This window comes from Rattus norvegicus, chromosome 19 (genome assembly GCF_021556685.1).
Source record: "Rattus norvegicus strain SHRSP/BbbUtx chromosome 19, alternate assembly SHRSP_T2T, whole genome shotgun sequence".
In the NCBI taxonomy this organism is placed as follows: Eukaryota; Metazoa; Chordata; class Mammalia; order Rodentia; family Muridae; genus Rattus; species Rattus norvegicus.
The window spans coordinates 22657189-22676159 of NC_141552.1; the positions used below are offsets into that span (position 1 = coordinate 22657189).

Below are 18971 nucleotides of genomic sequence, written 5' to 3' on the forward strand. Positions count from 1 at the left end.
TGGGCATGAAGAAGTGCTGTGGTAGAGAGTGCCCTTGTTCTCTCTGGTTCGGCAAGTAACCAAGGTGGGATGGGAAAAGTTGGGGAACTCACAGACCCTTGTCCTCCAGCCTCAACTGCCAGTGCTTGGCTAGCAAGAAGCCAAAGAGACTCCAGGGATCCCCTGATTTCCGGATATCATTTTCCTCACGGTGTCCAGGTTGAAGGCTGTGCTCAGCAATGCCACAAGGCCACTGGACAAGTAGAGCAAGCACAACTGGACTAAGAGCACCCTGGGCTCACACTGGGACCCAGGTCAAATGGCCACAGAGGGGCACCAGGCAGCCTGGCTCCAGCCCCTAGCCCATGTGCTCCCAGACCACAGCAGTTCTGCTAGTCCCTCCTACCATGAGAGACACCACCTGGCAGGCTTGCACTCTCTGTCAGGAGCTTTCCCACAAACACAGCTAGCAGCCACTTAATGACCCTCTTTATTCTTGTTAACCATAATGGCTAGTTATGAAGTCTCATTGGGAAAGTGTATTGATAAGATGAAAGCCTTAGGAGAAAACTAGAAAGACATAAAAATAAGTAAGATGCTGGAGGATGATCCTGACCCACACTGAGCAGTGGGAACACCAGAGCCCTGTAGGGATGCCTGACAACCTAACACATTGAGCACGCACAGCTCAGTAAGTTCCCTGTGAACACACATCTCCTGAGATCTCTCTATTTAATTGTATGTGATCCTGTCCACCTAACACAGCACCTCATGTGGAATAACAAAAGCCACCTGCAGGAGCTGTGGTGATGACTCACAGGGTAGAGCATCGGCTGTTCTCTCAGAGGAACCACGTGGTCCCTAACAATAATATACAACGGGGAATGGGATTCCTTCCTTTGGACTATGAGGGAAATTCACCCAGGACAGGCCACAGACAGACTGTAGAAAAAAAGACCCATTGACATAAATGATAAAACTAAGTCTAATCTACATCAATAAAAACACAGCATACTTCTGGTCAAGGACAAGAGCATCTGTCAAAACCTGTTTCCCAGCATGACATTGAAGGTCATAATCTCTGGGGTAAATATCGATGCTGTATTGCAAGAAAAGCTGAAGCACATGGTTCTCCATTAGGATGACTTCTGTATTCAATTGTGAATGTTGTCAATTTTCTGCAGCAATTTTTCTGTATATTACTCAATATGTGGTGCATAGGGTCAATAATTGCTGGGGACAACATAGATGACAGGGACTCCCAGCAGCAGGCCAGGATGGAGACATCTCAGTAGCCCACAGCAGCTCTTTGTAAAGACTGGTTGTTCCCATTTCTCCTACCCTTAGCCCTGGACAATGGCTGTATAGATTTCATTTCTGTGTGGCTGCCTTTCAGATGACCTTGGTGTGCACAATTATTCTATTATATCTGACTTTCCTACTTCCTTCTCCTTCTGCTCTGGTGAATTCTGTGAAACTAGATGTTGCTTGATGTTATGATTCTTAAACAATTGGAAATTGAGACATAGGAGCAGAGCACAGCACAGCCCCGATGGCCCAGGTGCATGCTATGTGTTCTTGTTTTGGAAACAATGTAATAACTGCACAATAGATTCCAGATTAATGCTTGACTTGCAAAGAAACTTTAAAGTAATTATCAGAAAATGAATTAGAGCCAGCATTAGGACCCTAAGAAAGGAAAAAGTTATTGCATTAGGAATTAAGTTTTATATAACATTTGAGAGTGGTTCCTGGATAAGAAAGTATAGAATATATAAAATTATATACTAGTCAGAATACGGGGACTCATACAAGAGTCTTTGTGTGCAAGGAAGAGAAAGCTAGCGGAACCACTGAGTTAAGGGTTAACTTGATACTTTCTGGTCACTGCCTGGCATCTTTGCTTATGTCATTTATCATTAGAGCTTCCCAGGAAAATGCAAGTAGCTGACCTCAGAGCTTTGAGCTCTGAAGTATAATAAGTTAAAAGTTAAAGTTTAAATAATAATAAGTTTACAATTATTATTATTTTGGCCACAGGCCTGGGAATAGGGGAAGCTTGAAACTTTGGCCAACAATTGTAATTCTTATTTCTTTGTGGGATGTGGTTATTCTTTTGAATTTGATTTGGCAATGATTATACAATGTCTTTTTTCTACCTACTTTTGGATTATTAATAAAAGACTGAAGCAAGAGAAAGGCTGGAGAGGATGAGAAGAGAGAATGTGACGAGTGTATGAAGATTGTGTGTGTGAGTGAAAGGAGAGTGCATGTGGTGTGTGTGAAATATGTGTGAGGTGTGTATGAAGAGTGTGTGTGAGAATGAAAGGGTAATAAAACAAAGGTGTACATGAGTGTGGGAGTTCGAGAAAAGAAAACCACAATAGAAAAAGCAGAGTGCACAAGAGAATGCAGTCTGTGCAGCCCCAAGCTGAGAGAGAGAGAGAAAGAGAGAGAGAGAGAGAGAGAGAGAGAGAGAGAGAGAGAGAGAGTTCAAGCCTTGAAATTGCCTGTCAGTTTGTACCCACAGAGTAGTCTGTATATTTATTAAGCACCTTCCAGATATCCCTGCCTTCAGTTGAGAACCCGGATCCTGTGTCAAGGCTAGACCCCGGCAGTAAGTTGCACCCAACTCGTGGGACTCAGAATTGGAAGAATTGTGTAAGCCCCAAACCCCTTTCCTGATGTTTTCGATCTGGAAAGGACCATATATGAGAGCCACGGTCCCCTCGGCCAAAGAGGAGTGCTGAGAAAGAATAGGTATGAAGTGATAGTGTGATAGTTTTATAGTTTTATTATGGGCAAACTGAATCCAGTGAGGGATCTATGTATGAAAAGATTCTTCATAAGGTATTGCTTAAAAAGAGAATTCACTTTGAAAAACAGTAGCTCTCTGATTGTCTCCTCTTCATTTGTTCTGTGAGCTTTTGGTTACCTGATAAAGGGACCTTGGATGAAGCAGCATGGGAAAGCATAGGAAAGGATATAAAAACCTGGATTCTGGAACATAAGGATGAGGAAGACGAAGGACAGGTTCCAGAGAAAGCGCTTATGTTCTGGTTTGTGGTGAAACAGGCACTTTCCCAGGCTGAGATAACAGACCTGCCCAGCTCATCAGCAGGGTCTGTTTGTAGTACAAACAGTGCTGTGAAGGAAGGAGTGCCTCTACTGTCCAAACAAACCAATAAGAAACAAACTGCTAAGTCATCAAAACCACCGCCTTCACAGTGTATTGTAGATTTACTAGAGACTTCCTCAGACCCTGAGGAGGACGAGGAGGGAGAGCATTTAGATCCTGGAGATGAATCTGAGAGAGGATGAGGCAGCTAAATATCGTAATCCTGACTGGGCCCTCTTACGCCTAAGAAAAGGAGTAAGAAAAGAAGCCCCCCTCAGTCCCGTATTCTGCAAGCAGTGTAGAAGGCCAGGGAACAAGGGGAACATTTGATGCTATTTCTAACAGTAAGCATGGAGATCCAGAAATGGGAACTCATCTCCTTTAAACTTGTTAAGGAATGAAAAGAAAATACTTCTAAATATGGCCCTACTTCACCTTATGTCCTCTCCCTTGTGGAAAATCTGGTAGGCATTTATTTGGCTCACTCCTGCAGACTGATTTATCCTGGCCAGGTCCTGTCTCACAGAGGGACAATTTCTCTTATTTAAAGCTAATTATGAGGATGAGGTTAGACTTCTTTTAGGTGGAAAAGTATCTCTGGGGTAATTGACTTAACTGGGGATAAGACAGTCTGGGCCACTGATCAAAGTGTCTAGGTGGATCTGTGGTCCCTTTGTCAAGAAAAGATCCAGGCAGCTACTCACCTTGTACAAGAACAACTGGATAACGGTCATATTTAACCCTCCACCAGGCCTTGGAATACACCTATCTTTGTGATTAAGAAAAAATCTGGCAAATGGAGATTGTTACAAGATGTAAGGAAGGGGAATGCAGCCATGGAGGCTAAGGGGCTCTGCAACCAGGACTGCCCTCTCCCACAGAGATTCCCGAAGGATGCTCTGCGTGTGTTATAGATTGCAAGATGTTTCTTTACTATCCCTTTGCATCCAGATGACAGGAAGCCTTTGCCTTTAGTTTACCCTCAACAAATTTACAAAGGCCTTACCAGAGGTTTCAATGGAAAGTGCTCCCACAGGGAATGAAAAATAGTCCCACTTTGTGTCAAACATTTGTGGATATGGCTTTGTCTCCCACTCGTCAACAGTTTCCTGAGTTGTTGATTTTTCATTCTATGGATGATATTTTGATTGCTCATTCTTCCCTGACTTTGCTGAATCAAGCTTTGGATAACCTTATACAAAGTGTGCGTAAGTATGGGTTAATAGTGGTTCCTGAAAATTTTCAAAAGGATCCCCCATACAATTATTTGGGGAGAATTCTTTATTCTGATCCTATTTCACATGCAGTCTTAAGATTTAGGATGGATAAGTTGAAAACCTTAAATGATTTCCAAAAACTGCTAGGAGAAATCAACTGGATTAGACCTTATGTAAAATTTTCCATTGGCCAATTAAAGCCACTTTTTGATATTTTAAAGAGAGATCATTGTCCCAAATCTCTCTGAGTGTTAACTCAAGAGGGACAAAAGGCTCTGCAGGTGTTTGAGGAGGCCATCCAGGCACAACTCACTGTCAGAATTGATTTATATGAGGCCTGTGAATGTGTTATCCTGCATACTTCCCTAACACCCACCGGGGTTATCTGGCAAGAACAAGGACCTTTAGAATGGATCCATTTGCCTGCTCCCTCCCCACGTTTTGATTCCTTATTATGATTTAGTAGCTCAGCTCATTATGCAGGGTAGAGAAGGATTAGGGGATATTGGGTAAAGATTTTGAATTGATTAGAATACCCTGCACCAACACTCAGGTTGAGTGGTTGCTAAATTTTTCTGGTTCCTTTGCATTAGCTTTTGTCTCCTTTAAGGGGCAAGTGTTATATCATCTTCCAAAAAATCCTCTGTTACATTTTCTGAATTGACAACAAGTTATATTTCCTTCTGCCTTCTCTATGGAGCCTTTAGATCAAGGAAAAATATTCTTTACCAATGGTTCTTCAAATGGAAAAGCCATTCGTTATTGTTTCTGAAACTGACACCAGGACCTCCTTTACCTCAGCTCAAAAGACAGAGTTATATGCAGTTATTGAAGTTTTTTCTCATTATTCCTCGATTCATTTTAACCTCTATCCTGACTCTCAAAATGTGATAGACTCTTCCCTGTTATTGAGATAGCTGTGATCAACACAGACAAAACAACAATTAATACCTTATTACAAAAATTATAACAATTGGTGCGTCAACACTTGATTCCTTATTTTGTGGGACATACTCGGGCTCACAATAGTCTTCCTGGACCTTTAGTCACAGGAAACTCATATGCAAATTTATTGACTCAGGGTTCGCTTTTAGATGATGTTAGTAGAGCAATTGCCTCCCATGGTATTCACCACCAAAATGCTCAGGCACTGAGATATCAATTTTCTTGACTAGAGAGGCAGCTCGTCAGATTGTAAAACATTGTTCTGCTTGTCCTACAACACTTCCAGCTTCTCTGCCTGGAGTTAACCCTCAAGGACTCAAGCCTGGAATCCTACGGCAGATGGATGTAATTCATGTTTCATGTTTTGGAAATTTTTCCTTTGTTCAAGTGACTATTGATACCTTTCTGGAGTTATTTTGGCCACAGCCAGGACGGGAGAAGCATTCAAGGATGTACAGCAGCATTTGTTTGCTTCTTTTGCATTTCTTGCCATCCTGCTGCATCTGAAAACTGATAATGTTCCTGCTTATCAATCTAAAGCCTTTGCAAACTTTTGTATTAAATTTGTTATTAGACACACTACAGGCATTCCATATGATCCTCAAGGGCAGGCAATTATTGAGAGATCTAACCAAATATTAAAGACACAGATGGCTAAGGTACAGGGAGGAGAATTAAAATATGTCTCCCCCACTCACTTATTATCATGCTCTTTTTGTAAGTAATTATTTGAATAACCAGATGTACATCTCTCCTGAGAGACACAGCCAGAATACAGCAAATACACAGGCGAATGCCAGCAGCAAACCACTGACCTGAGAATGGGACCCCGTTTGAAGGAATCAGAGAAAGGACCGAAAGAGCTGGAGGGGCTTGGGACCCCATATGAACAACAGTGTCAACCAAGCAGAGCTTCCAGGGACTAAGCCACTACCTAAAGACTATACATGGACTGACCCTGGGCTCCAACCGCATAGGTAGCAATGAATAGCCTAGTAAGAGCACCAGTGGAAGGGGAAGCCCTGGGTCCTGTCAAGGTTGGAGCGCCAGTGAACTGGATTCCTCAGGGGAGGGCGGTAATGGGAGGAGGATGGGGAGGGGAACACCCATATAGAAGGGTAGGGGCAGGGGTTAGGGGAATGTTGGCCTGGAAATGAGAATGGGAATAACCTTTGAAATGTAAATGAGAAATACCCAGTTTAATTTAGATGGAAGAAAAAGAAGAAAAGGGAAAAAAAGATTCTCAAGGTAGATCTGCAACAGCGCCATTGTGATCCTAGGGAACATCACCATCCCTTAGATTTGCAGAAAGCTGTTTCATCTAAGTGGAAGGGACCAGATGTTCTTCTCTCCTCCGCAAGGGGGCATGCATGTGTCTTTCCACAGGATGCCGAGTCACCAGTCTGGATTCCGGACCGCCTCATCAGATCATACAATCCCAGGGCAGAAAAGCAGAAAGTCTCCCCTCAACAACCGACAGTGAAAGATGAGAGCGGAGCGTGCCTCATTCCTGATGACGCCAGACAGCTCTGAGCAGCGCCTCACTTCTGCTTTCACCAGGCTTCAGCTGCATGGTCGCTCATCTACCACGCTGTTGCCAACTTGGGATCAGCTTCAAGAATTGGTCTCTGCTGCAAGAGATAGCGTGCTTCCTCTCCGACTCCCAGTTACTCCCTCCAATCTTCTCCTGCTATGCTTTCACTGCTCTTCACCCAGGTAATTATTTTTCTCTATGCTGCTGCCCAAGACTCTTACTGGGCTTATTTACCTGATCCTCCCTTGTTTCATGTGGCCCCTTGGGAATTTGGCCTTGTCAAGGTGAGGAGAAAGTAGTTCTTATTTCAAAGAACGAACTTTGACTTGCTACAACTATTCTGGAATCGCTGACTCCCTTCCCACATGCTTTACTGTTAAAAATGACATTAAAGGGTGTTTCTCTTTAGAGGAGAGAGAGTTAATTTCAGAGTCTCCAACTCCTCGAAAATGTGCTTGTAGTGACGATTCCACCAGTCAGCGAGACATTCAGTTTCTAAAATTATTTTTACCTTTTAAAGGAGGCTTTCATTATTCTCCTCCATCTTCTTCAGGTCCTTTGCCTTCCCTTTTGTTTGCTTGTCAGAATGGCGAGGAGCTGATCTCTGATTGGGAGAATATTGCTATTAATGGCTACCCTAAATGGTGGTCTTGCGGTTTTCTCTCCAAAGCTGCGTACTTTACTCCCTTTAGCCCTACAGCTCAAACTTTTAAACGTTTAGATTGGTCTGTTAGTAGTCCAGAACATGATTATCTATGCAATTGAAACAGTATAGGTTTACCAAAGGAGATGCTTCCTTACCGACCTCCCCTGCTAATGCCTGGTTTGCCCCTGGATGGGCTTCCCCTACCTTTCCCCCAATTTTTAATTCCCACTTGCTTCCTGTTCAGCCTGATCTATAGCGTCTTTTGGCTGCTCCTCATAAAGTAACCCTTATTAGACCTCGTTCTGAGGTTAAGAGAGTTTCTGCTTCCGTTTTAGCCTGTGTGGCTGCTCCTTTCTCCTTTCTTTCCTCTGAAGAGCATGGCGATTTTTCCCTTGTCAGGATGGTCATGGTGTTTATCATGTTACTTGCATAAATTGTCAATTATCTAATTGTCTTACTGTTACAAGGAAAAATGTTTTTGTCATAGTACGACAACCTCCTTATGTACTTTTGCCTGTCTATGTTAATGGGACATGGTTTTTTGATCCTGGCATAGAGGCCATTCATCATGCCTCCTCTGTACTTCATAGAGGCAGGCGTTTTGTGGTTGCCTTAATTCTGGGTCTTACTGCTCTGATTGGTGTAATGTCTCCTTTTGCCTTATCTACTACTTCTTTGGTTAGAGAGGTCCACACTGCTCATCTAAGTTATCTAAGAATGTTAGTATTGCTTTATTGATTCAAGGAAAGATACATGGAGGGTTTGAAGTCAGGGCGAATGCTCTAGAAGAGGCAGTTCTTTATATGGGACAAGAAATTCAAAATATTAAGGTTAGATTATTAGTACAGTCATTCTTTGTTTAGAAGGAGTGTGTTACTCCCCTGCCTTATAATGAGCCAGTCCCGCATGCCCATAGCTTATACACTGTCTGCTGGAGTGCGGAACACCCTGCCCTGCCCTGCCCCGCCCCGCCCCGCCCCGCCCCACCCTGCCCTGCCCTGCCCAAAGAGCAAGGGTTAGCCCTGCTCCTGCCAGTCCCGGGAGCCCATAGCTTATACACTGTCTGCTGGAGTGCGGCTTTGCTCTGCCCTGCCCTGCCGTGGTTTGCATTGCCCTGTGGGCTCTCACTTCTTTGGCCAAAGACTTTTGAGATCTGGGCTCACCAAGCCCTGCACTAGGCAACACCTAGAAGCCAGAGCCAAATGAACAGATGCCAGGCTTGGCCCTGGGGACTGGTGTCTCCCCTTCCCCTGAAGTGTTTTCCCCAGTTCACCACTCCAGGTTTACTTTGCAGGGACCCCAGTAGGTGGCAGGCTTTGCTGATCCTCACCTGTGAGCCTGGGATAGTGGTGGGATGTAGAGTTGCTGGAAGACTTTCAGGGAGATGCAGGCCTTTCATAAACTCCTCAACCATCCTGTGCCCTCGCTGGTTCGCTCGCCCCGTGGAAGTTGGGAAGCCACTTTTCCCTGTCCTGTGTGACTTTCCCTGCATAGTGAGCTCTCCTGCAGGAGATACTTTCACATGCTTCTTTAAAAGCACCTGTTCCTCAGATCTAGATCAGCTGTGAAAACAGGCTTCTTCAAGTCAGGGTGAGAGCTACCCCTCCCAGCTCAGAGCTGCAACACCATAGGAGCCTCCAGCCCCAGTGCTGGATGGGTCCCATGGAGGAGTTAGAGCAAAGTGCCCCTTCTGCGAAGTGACTCAGAACAGAAGGTTCAGAAGTGACAGTCAACCCCCAAGTGCTTCTTCCAGGAGAAAGCAACCAGCTGTCCCTTTTAAACAGTTGTTGCCTCACATATGACCCAGCTGTATGACTGGAGAAGATTTCCTGGAGTTTAGTTGCCCAGAGTGTAAGCATTTCATGATTCTAAGACAGCCTCAAATTAAAACCGAAGACTCTTATTTTAAAACTTTTAAAAAATGAATCAAGTATAAAATACCAACATGAAATAATCATAATCAGAATTGAGCTAATTCCTGTGAAGTCATTTAGTTTTTCATTTTCTGCTTCTATTTTCAAGGCATCTAGAGTAGCACTATCTGAGATCCTAAGGCCTTCTATTATGGTGCTACCCATTCATTCCTCTCTCCTTGAGGACTTCTCAGGTGACTTAAGAAAACCTGATTTCTTTTCAGATTGTCCCCAGCTGGTGTGATCTCTCTGTCGATGGCCCTTGCCAAAAGCTGCAAAGGCAATGCATTGTTTTACAACACAAAATTCCAGACATTAATTTACCAATAAAGTCTCAGGAGTCAGATGCTGTATTTAAGTAAAGCTCCCAACTGTCCTTCCTAATTCACTGTTCCCCCAGAAGAAGGGCATTGTAGCTCTCTCTGCACACTTTCTTAAAAATCCTACAACTGAAAGACTTTCCATTGCCCTACTTATCTTCATTTCCTATCAAGTTGTGCCTTGAGTTGCTCTAGACCTAAGTGCCCTTTAGCTTTGCAGTAAAGGTGTGAGGTAGGTGAGCTGAACAGTAATAAAGTCCATGTTCACAGTAAACAAAGAGCTCTTGCATTAAATGTCTGTGCCCTGGTGATGCTATACCACACAATAGTTTTTCATTAAATAATACATTCATGAAGATCACAGTGTGATCAAAAATTTTGCTAGTTAGAAGAAATCAGAGAAGGTCTAAAAACATAAGGTTATTGCCTGGAGCACAATTCTCCCCCTTTTCCTACTGTCAGATATACACTGTATTTAAAGAAGCAATGATAGTGAAGTACATTGATGCCCTGTCTAAACTCAGAAAAGGTGGACCCTCCATGACTCCTGATGGGGTTTTTATATCAATGTAACATAACAAATGCACTGTAAAAGTAAAGACCAGAAGTTCACAGTATAATAGCATTTGCCTTACCATATCCTCCCAGTGGGGATGGAGAATCTAATGTTCTGAAATCTTGACTTTAAGGAATTGTGATATTCGTGGAAATTCAATTCCTTTTCAGATGCTCCAGTTGTTGTGGCCCATTGCTAGAATGGTCAGCGTAAGCCTCCAGCCCCCCTGACAGGAAGCTCAATATATACTGCTCAGAACTTACTCCACATTCCCCAGAAGTGCTGTCTTTGTCCATCATTACTTTGAGACGAAAGGCCAGACTCCTTCACTCTAGTCTCTCCACAATCGACGTTCCCCCTCCCAAAACGCTTGCTAAGACGGGAAAACATGTCTTAGGGTGTAACCACCAGACTCAGACTGAGAGAAACTAGGGCCCTGGTTGTCACTACAACACTGGTGACATCACAGAGGATGCCAGAACTCTCTAGGAGACAATAGAATGTCCAAGAAGGGACAGCTGATGTCATGGGGAGCAGACTTTGCCTCCTGCTAATGTTCTCCCTGTACTGAGCATAAGCAGAGGTGCCCTTTCCAGGAGTCTTTCCCAGGGCACAGCCACTGAGCATCTCCTGCTTCCAAAGCCAAATTTTCCTCAAGGCTTGATTATAAAAAACCTTAGTAATTCCTATGCACCTAAATGAATGTTTCCTTCCATATCTTACACAAAAATGTCTCATCATAACTCAAATTGTCCTCATTCACCAATGTTAGCCATTAAAACTTCCTGAGATTTCATACCAGCTTGAATATGCAGTCAAAAGTTCTCTTGTCTCATTATGTTCTGGTGCTTTAAATCACATCAAGAAATAGTCTGCATGGTAGGTTACAACATGGGTGTGTGTTAGGGGAACACTCATGAAGTCATGTGCTTAACAATCCACAATTGCCAGAATATTCCTTAGGAGAAAGAGTTGAAATCTTTATGGTGCTAGGAAAAGTGTGGAGACCAGTTGGCAGAGGAAAGTGCAATATTGGAGCCACCAGTGAAGGGAACCTCATGCTAATCAGAACTGACTGCCATATAACACTTCCTACAATCTTCATATGAGAAGCTTGAGATTTTTGACTGACTTTTTCTTTTTCTTTCTTATGTTTTGCTATATAAGTTGAGAGAAAGAGATAGGGCTCATGCTGCTTGTGGGGTTCTTGTCTCTGCACCAATGTCGCCAAAGGAGCACTGCTCACAGGCCTGAGTAAGATATACCATGAGCTTCTATCAGAAAAATAAAATAGTCAAGAGATATAGGGGGTGCACATAAACGTCTAAAATGAGGCTATAAACATGATTAAGTGGATAGAGCAAGGTCCCAGCACCTGTACACTGGGAAATGGCCACCCCACCAAACACAAAAGCATCTATCATAGTAAAAAATGAATACTTTATAGAATGCACACACTAACACTGATTGATCTCCTCCTTAGTTCAAATTTTGGGGGCAAATTCATGGCCCTAACTATCTTTCTCTCAACTTATATAGCAAAAAATAATTAAGAAAGAGAAAAGAAAAAGTCAAAACAAAAAGCTCAAGCTTCTCATATGAGGATTGCAGGAAGTGTTATATGGGAGTCAGTTTTGATTAGACCATTTTAGATAGAACAGTGCATAGTGACCCTTAATGTGCTGGGCCCTATATAAAGATTTTTGCAATACTGGAATTTTACCAAACCTCATCCAGAACATACAGAAGAGGCAAGGATGTGATCACCATGTCCTTGCTCTCTATTAGGGTATTTTTCTGCGTCCTTGATTGTCAAGCATATAACAGCAACAATCTGAAATAGCTGGTAGACACTGAGAATCGTGGGTGAAACTATAGTTGTGGGTTACACACCTCAACTGTCAAAGGCCAATGCTGTACTCACAGTCCTTGGAGGACACTCTTGTAAGCCTATGTATTGAAAAGTGGAAAGAGGTTTATCTGAGCTTAAAGTGCATCTGGCCAGCTAGGTAGAGGGCAACTTGTGATACTTGAGACCCGTCTAAAACCAGCACAGAAACCCACACTTCTTTCCAAGCATCATCTACGAATTCTCGATTATTTACCATTCTCTCCCTACCAGTTTTTCAGTTTTGAATGGTAGAAAAAAACTGGAACTGATCTTTCTATTCTAAGGACATTGATCTCTATTTCCTTAGGTCCACATTAAGAGTGCATACAAATGGATATCACCATCTGAACATCTTAGTATTATCTACTCTGTATACGTAGCATAATACTGTGCCTATGACAGTCTCAAGATTCCTTGAGTGTTGTTGCCCCATCAAGAAGTGTGAAGAACTGAGGCCAATCCTCAGGGATCCTTTCGAGGGATTAGAAGAAAGCCATCAGAGATACTCCACTTCTTTGTCCTTAGATTAAATCAAGTTGACACAATGTGAACCTGGTGGGCTATTTAACCATGCATCTTTCTCCCAATCCCTCTTTTCTGAGTTCAGTCCATGGCAGAATTCGTTCCCCACCATCCTAGATATTTCTTGGTATATTTCCACTAGAGCCAGGTTTCTTTCTTTTCTTTTTTAATTGGAATTAGTTGTAGTCAATCAACTGCTGCCGCATGTAAGAAATGATTAGTATCTATTGTAACTTACCACACTGTATTTGTGTATACAAGTACGTTATTGGCAATCCAGCATTATTGAGGAATTGGAAACCAGCGCTTTGGCCTTGCCTTTCTGTGCCTAGTCCTGGCTCACAGGCAGCAGGGGGCAGACCTTGAGTTCCTCTTCAGGGACAGAGTGATGTTGAAAGGGCTCTGAGCAGGCAGAGCAACACAGTTGAGGCAGCTCCTTTCAGTTATCAAACACATCATCTCCTTCCCATCTTAAGGGCTACTGCTGAGGTCTTGCCCCCATAGCTACCTTAACAGCAGCGAATTTGTTACACAGCAGCCACTCTTTCCTATTGTGCTGTAATATGCCTCCACATCATGGATGCCAAGAAACAAACTAACAAAAGAAAAACAAAAAAAACCTGACACTGAACTGTGTGGTGCTGGTCACATACCCTGTTTTGTTCTCTATGTTATGAGGTTTGTTATTATTAACAAATTCCCCAACTATAAGCTTCACATAGGACCCATGAGATTCAAGGAAAATAGGAACAATTATGAGAAAAATGGCCTGAGTCAGGGACATAGACAGCAGCATCCAGCACTTGGGCGTGAGCCCACGTGGATCTTGCAATGAGCTGGCCCTCAATGTCCAGGACACAGTTGTGAGCTGTTGTTCTGGTTGAACTGTATTGGTGTGTGCATTCAATGAACTACACCTATTTAAATGAATTCAGTGTTGGTGTGGTTTGAATCCAGACCCCTTGACACCAAATCTTCCCTTTGGCAGCATTTAGGAGAAGAAGCTAAGGTCAGGAGAGGTGACATCTTGCCATAAGTTATGTGACAAGAGGGATGGTGAAATGATCCCTTGTGACAAGAATCAAGGTTTCCTCTGTGGTACTTAGGTCTATACTGGTCCTGTGCAACAGCTTCAAGAACCCATTTCTGATTTCCCTTGGGATTCCCTTGATGATGCACTCAGTCAGGATTGGAAACAACCAAAATGGTAGTCAAAGTGCTTCATTTAAAAAATGTAGGGAACACTGCAAACTCATGTTTCAGGATATTTGATTACATTGTAAGCCCCAAGATTTGTTATTTACTTAAAAAAATGTACGTCTGGTGGTGTAGGTCAGCACTAACACAGACATTTACCTCTAGAGCTTGGTGGTTTTTATTGATAGAGAAATTGCATAGAATCGCCATAAGGACCTGTGTCTTAGGTCTGTTTCCCTAGTATATCCTCTATATCTATCATGATGGTGATCATGTTTCTGGCTAAATGTATGTGTGTTTACTGGGGAAATGAGTTTAGTGACGTGCAAATATTATTTAAACCTATGTATTAAATGTTGTCATTTTGTTAATTTTTGTGGTTTTTATTGGATTCTTTTGATTGACTGTCGTAGTTTTATTAAATCATTTCCTGTTTTCTCTAATAGTTTATGCTTCCCGTCAAGCTAAAGTATTCCTTTTAGGATCCTCTACAGAGCTGTCTTACTGGTTATACATATTGTGTTAAATTTATTTTTAGTGTGCATTAGTCAGCACAGTAGCTGGGCAGCTGCCTGCCCTCCATGGTATCAGATCTACTTTCCAAACACTAACGCTCAACTCTTACTGACTGTGTAGCATCTTGGCTGCTCTTTGTTCCCCTTGGACAGCCCTCAGGACCAGGCTCTCCTCTCCCTTAACCATGGCTTCTGTCCTCTTCCTCTCTCCTCTCCATCACACACGTTCTTCCTTTATTCTCTGGCAGCTTCTTCCTCCTTCTTCCCTCCTCAAGATCCTCTCTAGCAAAGCCCTCAAGGCTCACCTCCCCCATCTCTCTGCTCTGCGGCTGTTGGCTGTTGGCTTCTTTATAATCACAGTTAACTGGGAGCAGGGTCAGCGTTTGGGGGTTAACCAGTCTTGAGTTCTACAAATTAGCATTAAATAAAAGCAGAATTAGACTAATACACTACAGGGATTTCTTTAGTTTTGTTTTGGTGTAAGTTTTCTTTTATCTTTTCACTTTCTACTTTATTTTAGGCTATTTTTTTATTAATTGGTTATTTTATTTATTTATATTTCAAATGTTTTCCTGCTTTCCAGACTGCCCTCATCAAATCTTAAATCCCATTTCTGCTCAGCTTTGCCCATATCACAGTGCTCCCCCACCCACACATATCCATTCCCACCTCACAACTCCAGGATCTCCTTTTGGTGGGGCAACAGGCCTCTGTGTAGTCAATGGCCTCTCCCCACATGGATGCCTCTTAAGTCACTCCTCTTCTACACAGTTACCTAGAACCATAGACCCATCCTTGTATACACTTTTGCTGGCAGTTTTGTCCCTAGGAACTGGGGGATTGGTGACAGAGGGTCTGGTTAGATATTAAAGACCAATGGTTGCTGCTGTGTCTTCTTTTTCTGGTTGTAGGTGAAATTATGTTTGGGTGCTTCTCTTCTTATTTTTGAAATTATTGTGAGGTGATTAATTTCTTGTTTTTTCTTGGGTATAGTTTAGCTCATTGTCTTGGAGTTTTCCTCCTATTATCCTCGGTTATGCTTCTGAGTTTAAATTTGTATTTGTCATAAAATATCTTGGTTTCTCCATTCATGGTGATTGCGAATTATGCTGCGTATAAGAACCTGGGTCTGCATTACATCTGTCCAGGATTTTTTGGCTCTTTCAGTCTCCGTTGAGCAGTCTGGTGTAATTCAGATAGGTCTGAATTCATTTCTTACTAGATATTTATACCTTACCCTGTATAATATTCTTTCTTTTATCTGTGTATTTAGTGTTTTAATTATTATGTGAATGGTGAAATTTTTCTGGTTAAATTAATTTGCGTTCTGTAGGCTTCCTGTACCTTTATGGCCTTTAATTTCTTTACCTTATGGAAGTTTTCTGCTATGATATGTTGAAGATGTTTACTGGACCTATGAACTGGAAATCTCAATTCTCTTCTATATCTCTTATCCTTGTGTTTGGACTTTTAATTGTGTCCTGAAATCCACGGATGTTTGGATTCTATAAAACATACATGTTTATCTGAGATGAGCTTAATTTTGTGCTTTGTTGGTGACCTCCTTTACCCCAACTCTTCCATTTAGTAGCATGTTGGATAATGAGACATGGTCAGCAATGGTGACTTCTTGCCATAAATTATATGAAAATAGGGAGGTGACTTTATGTGCGTCAAGTATCAGTAGTCTTCTGGGTAGTTTTGGTCCCCGGTTGGCTGTATGCAACAGTTTCAAAAGCCCAGGATTGATGTTCTTTGGGATTCCCATGGTGATGCACACAGACATGACAGAAAAAGGCCAGAATACACAGGATAGTACTTGACTTATGTAATAGAGAGAACATTACTAAGTTATGTTACAAAATATTTGATCACACTCTGATCTTCATGAATGTATTATTTCATGAAAAACTATGTGTGGTATAGCATCGCCAGGGCACAGACATTTAATGCAAGAGCTCTTTGTTTACTGTGAACATGGACTTTATTACTGTTCAGCTCACCTACCTCACACCTTTACTGCAAAGCTAAAGGGCACTTTGGTCTAGAGCAGATCAAGGCACAACTTGATAGGAAATGAAGATGACTAGGGCAATGGAAAGTCTTTCAGTGGTAGGATTTTTAAGAAAGCGTGCAGAGGGAGCTACAATGCTCTTCTTCTGGGGGAACAGTGAATTAGGAAGGACGGTTGGGAGCTTTACTTGAATTCAGCATCTGACTCCTGAGATTTCATTGGTAAAATTGATGTCTGGAAATTTGTGTTGTAAAACAACACATTGGCTCTGCAGCTTTTGGCAAGGCCCATGAACTGAGAGATCACACCAGCTCGGAACAATCTGAAAGGAAATCAGGTTTTCTTAAGTCACCTGAGAAGTCCTCAAGGAGAGAGGAATGAATGGGTAGCACCATAAGAGAAGGCTTTAGGATTTCGTATAGTGCTACTCTATATGCCTTGAAAATAGAAGCAGAAAATGAAAAACTAAATGACTTCACAGGAATTAGCTCAATTCTGAGTATGATTATTTCATATTGGTAATTTATACTGGATTCATTTTTTAAAAATTTAACATAAGAGCCTTCTGTTTTAATACTAGGCTGTCTTAGCATCACAAAATCCTTACAAACCCTGCCTGGCGCCCGGCATCTAACACTACTGGGCTAGATATTCTACTTTTACCTTCGTCACCATCAACAGCTTCCATTTAACCAGTGTCCATGCCAGGCAGACACTGAGCAGGTTGTATGTTCTGTTAATCTCCACTACAACCCAATTCAGCAGAAACACCTCCAATTTACACCTGAAGAAACCACAGCTCAAAGCAAATGAGTATCAGGGTCCCCTCAGTCTCACTGGCTGTCACTTAGACCCACATCCTTCTCTGTACAGGGAAGCCATGGGCCTGATGTGAGCTGTGCAAGCTGACTCCCCTGAGATGATCAATGCTATTCTTGACCCTGGAAGAATTTAAGACAAGGTGACCCACAGACTCCTGGGGTAGATTCTGCCTCTGGGTTCTAGGGTGTGACATGGTATTCCTTGCCATGGGTCTCTACTCACATGAGGAGTCTGCTCCCATGTGTCAACTTCTATGGCAGTGGTTCAAATCCCTCCTAATGATGTAACCCTTTAATGCAGCTCTTCATGCTGTGGTGACTCCCATCACAAAATTATTCCATTGCTACTTCATAACTAATATTGCTACTCTTATAAGTTATAATGTGCAAGGTATCTTATATACAATCTTTTTGAGTGGTTGCTCCCCACAGGTTGAGAAACATTGCTTTATATACTTTTTTTTGAGAAGCCTTCATCTGAGGAGGACCTGATGCAGGTGTGAGAGCAGAGACACCCTGAAGTAGTGACAAGTTAGCAGGCCCAAGGCTGCTTGCCTTAATGGCAACAGAGATTCCTGGCTGAAGGCACAATCTGAAATCACTGTCCCCAGGACATTTCTTTCTTTTTTTTCTAAGTTTATTTAATACTTAATAATAATTCTTTGGTTTCCGGGCAAACATCCCCCTCCCCCCTCCCCTTCCTTATGGGTGTTCCCCTCCCAACCCTCCCCCATTGCCGCCCTCCCCCCAACCTGTTTTCACAGCTGAGCTAGATCTGAGGAACAGGTGCTTTTAAAGAAGCATGTGACAGTATCTCCTGCAGGAGAGCTCACTATGCAGGGAAAGTCACACAGGACAGGGAAAAGTGGCTTCCCAACTTCCCCAGGGCACTCAAACCAGGGAGGATTGTTGAATTTATTCATTGTCTATTGTTATATCCCCCTTTTCATTTCTAATTTTGTCAGTTTTGGTATTGTCTCTCTGGTGTGCAGTTTGTTTCAGGAACAGGTTGTGTGTCTGGTGGATATTCTCAACAACAAAAAAAAAAAAAGAAATGAAAAAGGAAACAAAAAAAAAGCAAGCAAACAAACCAACAAAGAAACAAAAACCCTACAAACAGCTCGTGGTTCCCTTGACTCTTTGTATTTTTCTCCTTGTTTGTAATTGATTGATTTGATTTGAGCCTTGAATTAATTTCCTGCCATCAAATCCTACCACACACTCTATAAGATGAGGCTTTGCCTCACCTTGGTAAGAGCAACATGTAATAAATGAAGCTTATGCTGTTCTCTGTAGTGGGGATGACATCACAATCTCACTGCAAACCATGCACAGCGCGGTTTAGGCTGTATTAAAGTAGCCCACGATTTCAGTGCTCCCTGCGTGCCATGAGACAGTAGTAACATGAGTCTGCCTGCACCTGGACAGTTTTCACTAGGGACTACACACACACACACACACACACACACACACACACACACACACACACACACACACACAAACGCACACCGCCTTTACTGACATGGTGCACATTCTTTACACACCAAAAATAAAGTGAGCATATATGAAACACATCAATAATGGAATCAATGGAGGGAGTTGTGGGGAAGCTGGGGCTTAGAGTTACTTAAAGGCCCTATGCAGGCTCAACTTTTGTTGGAGGGGAAACTTCAAGTGCAATGTGGTTCTTTATTTTCTTTCTCTCTAAGGAACACAGGGTTAGGGTAGGACCTACAGATTTGAGCATGTCGGGTAAGTACAGGGACACTGAATTAAATCCTAG

At 42.5% G+C, this 18971-nt stretch overlaps 3 protein-coding genes across 10 annotated transcripts in view; 1 reads left to right on the forward strand and 2 right to left on the reverse strand.

Annotated features, from left to right (window-relative positions):
* The window catches only part of LOC147999135 (disks large homolog 5-like), a 31434-nt gene extending 20786 nt beyond the window's left edge, over nucleotides 1-10648 (reverse strand). Inside the window, exon 1 of the mRNA XM_087596139.1 lies at nucleotides 10492-10648. Coding sequence (XP_087452265.1) covers nucleotides 10492-10618 — 127 coding nt within the window. The 5' untranslated portion in view covers nucleotides 10619-10648. The remainder of the gene's footprint in view (nucleotides 1-10491) is intronic.
* The window catches only part of LOC147999107 (uncharacterized), a 924037-nt gene that overhangs the window by 689136 nt on the left and 215930 nt on the right, over nucleotides 1-18971 (reverse strand). The gene's annotated exons all lie outside the window — the stretch shown is intronic.
* LOC147999133 (disks large homolog 5-like) overlaps nucleotides 1-18971 on the forward strand; it is a 190466-nt gene that overhangs the window by 112404 nt on the left and 59091 nt on the right. For 4 of the 6 annotated variants that reach the window (XR_015643884.1, XR_015643882.1, XM_087596186.1 and 1 more), the window contains exon 1: nucleotides 6652-6975. The gene's annotated coding sequence lies outside the window, so the exon portion shown is untranslated. Of the gene's footprint in view, nucleotides 1-6645; nucleotides 6976-18971 lie in introns of those variants that run through there. The other 2 variants (XR_015643883.1, XM_087596189.1) reach the window with 2 other exon arrangements.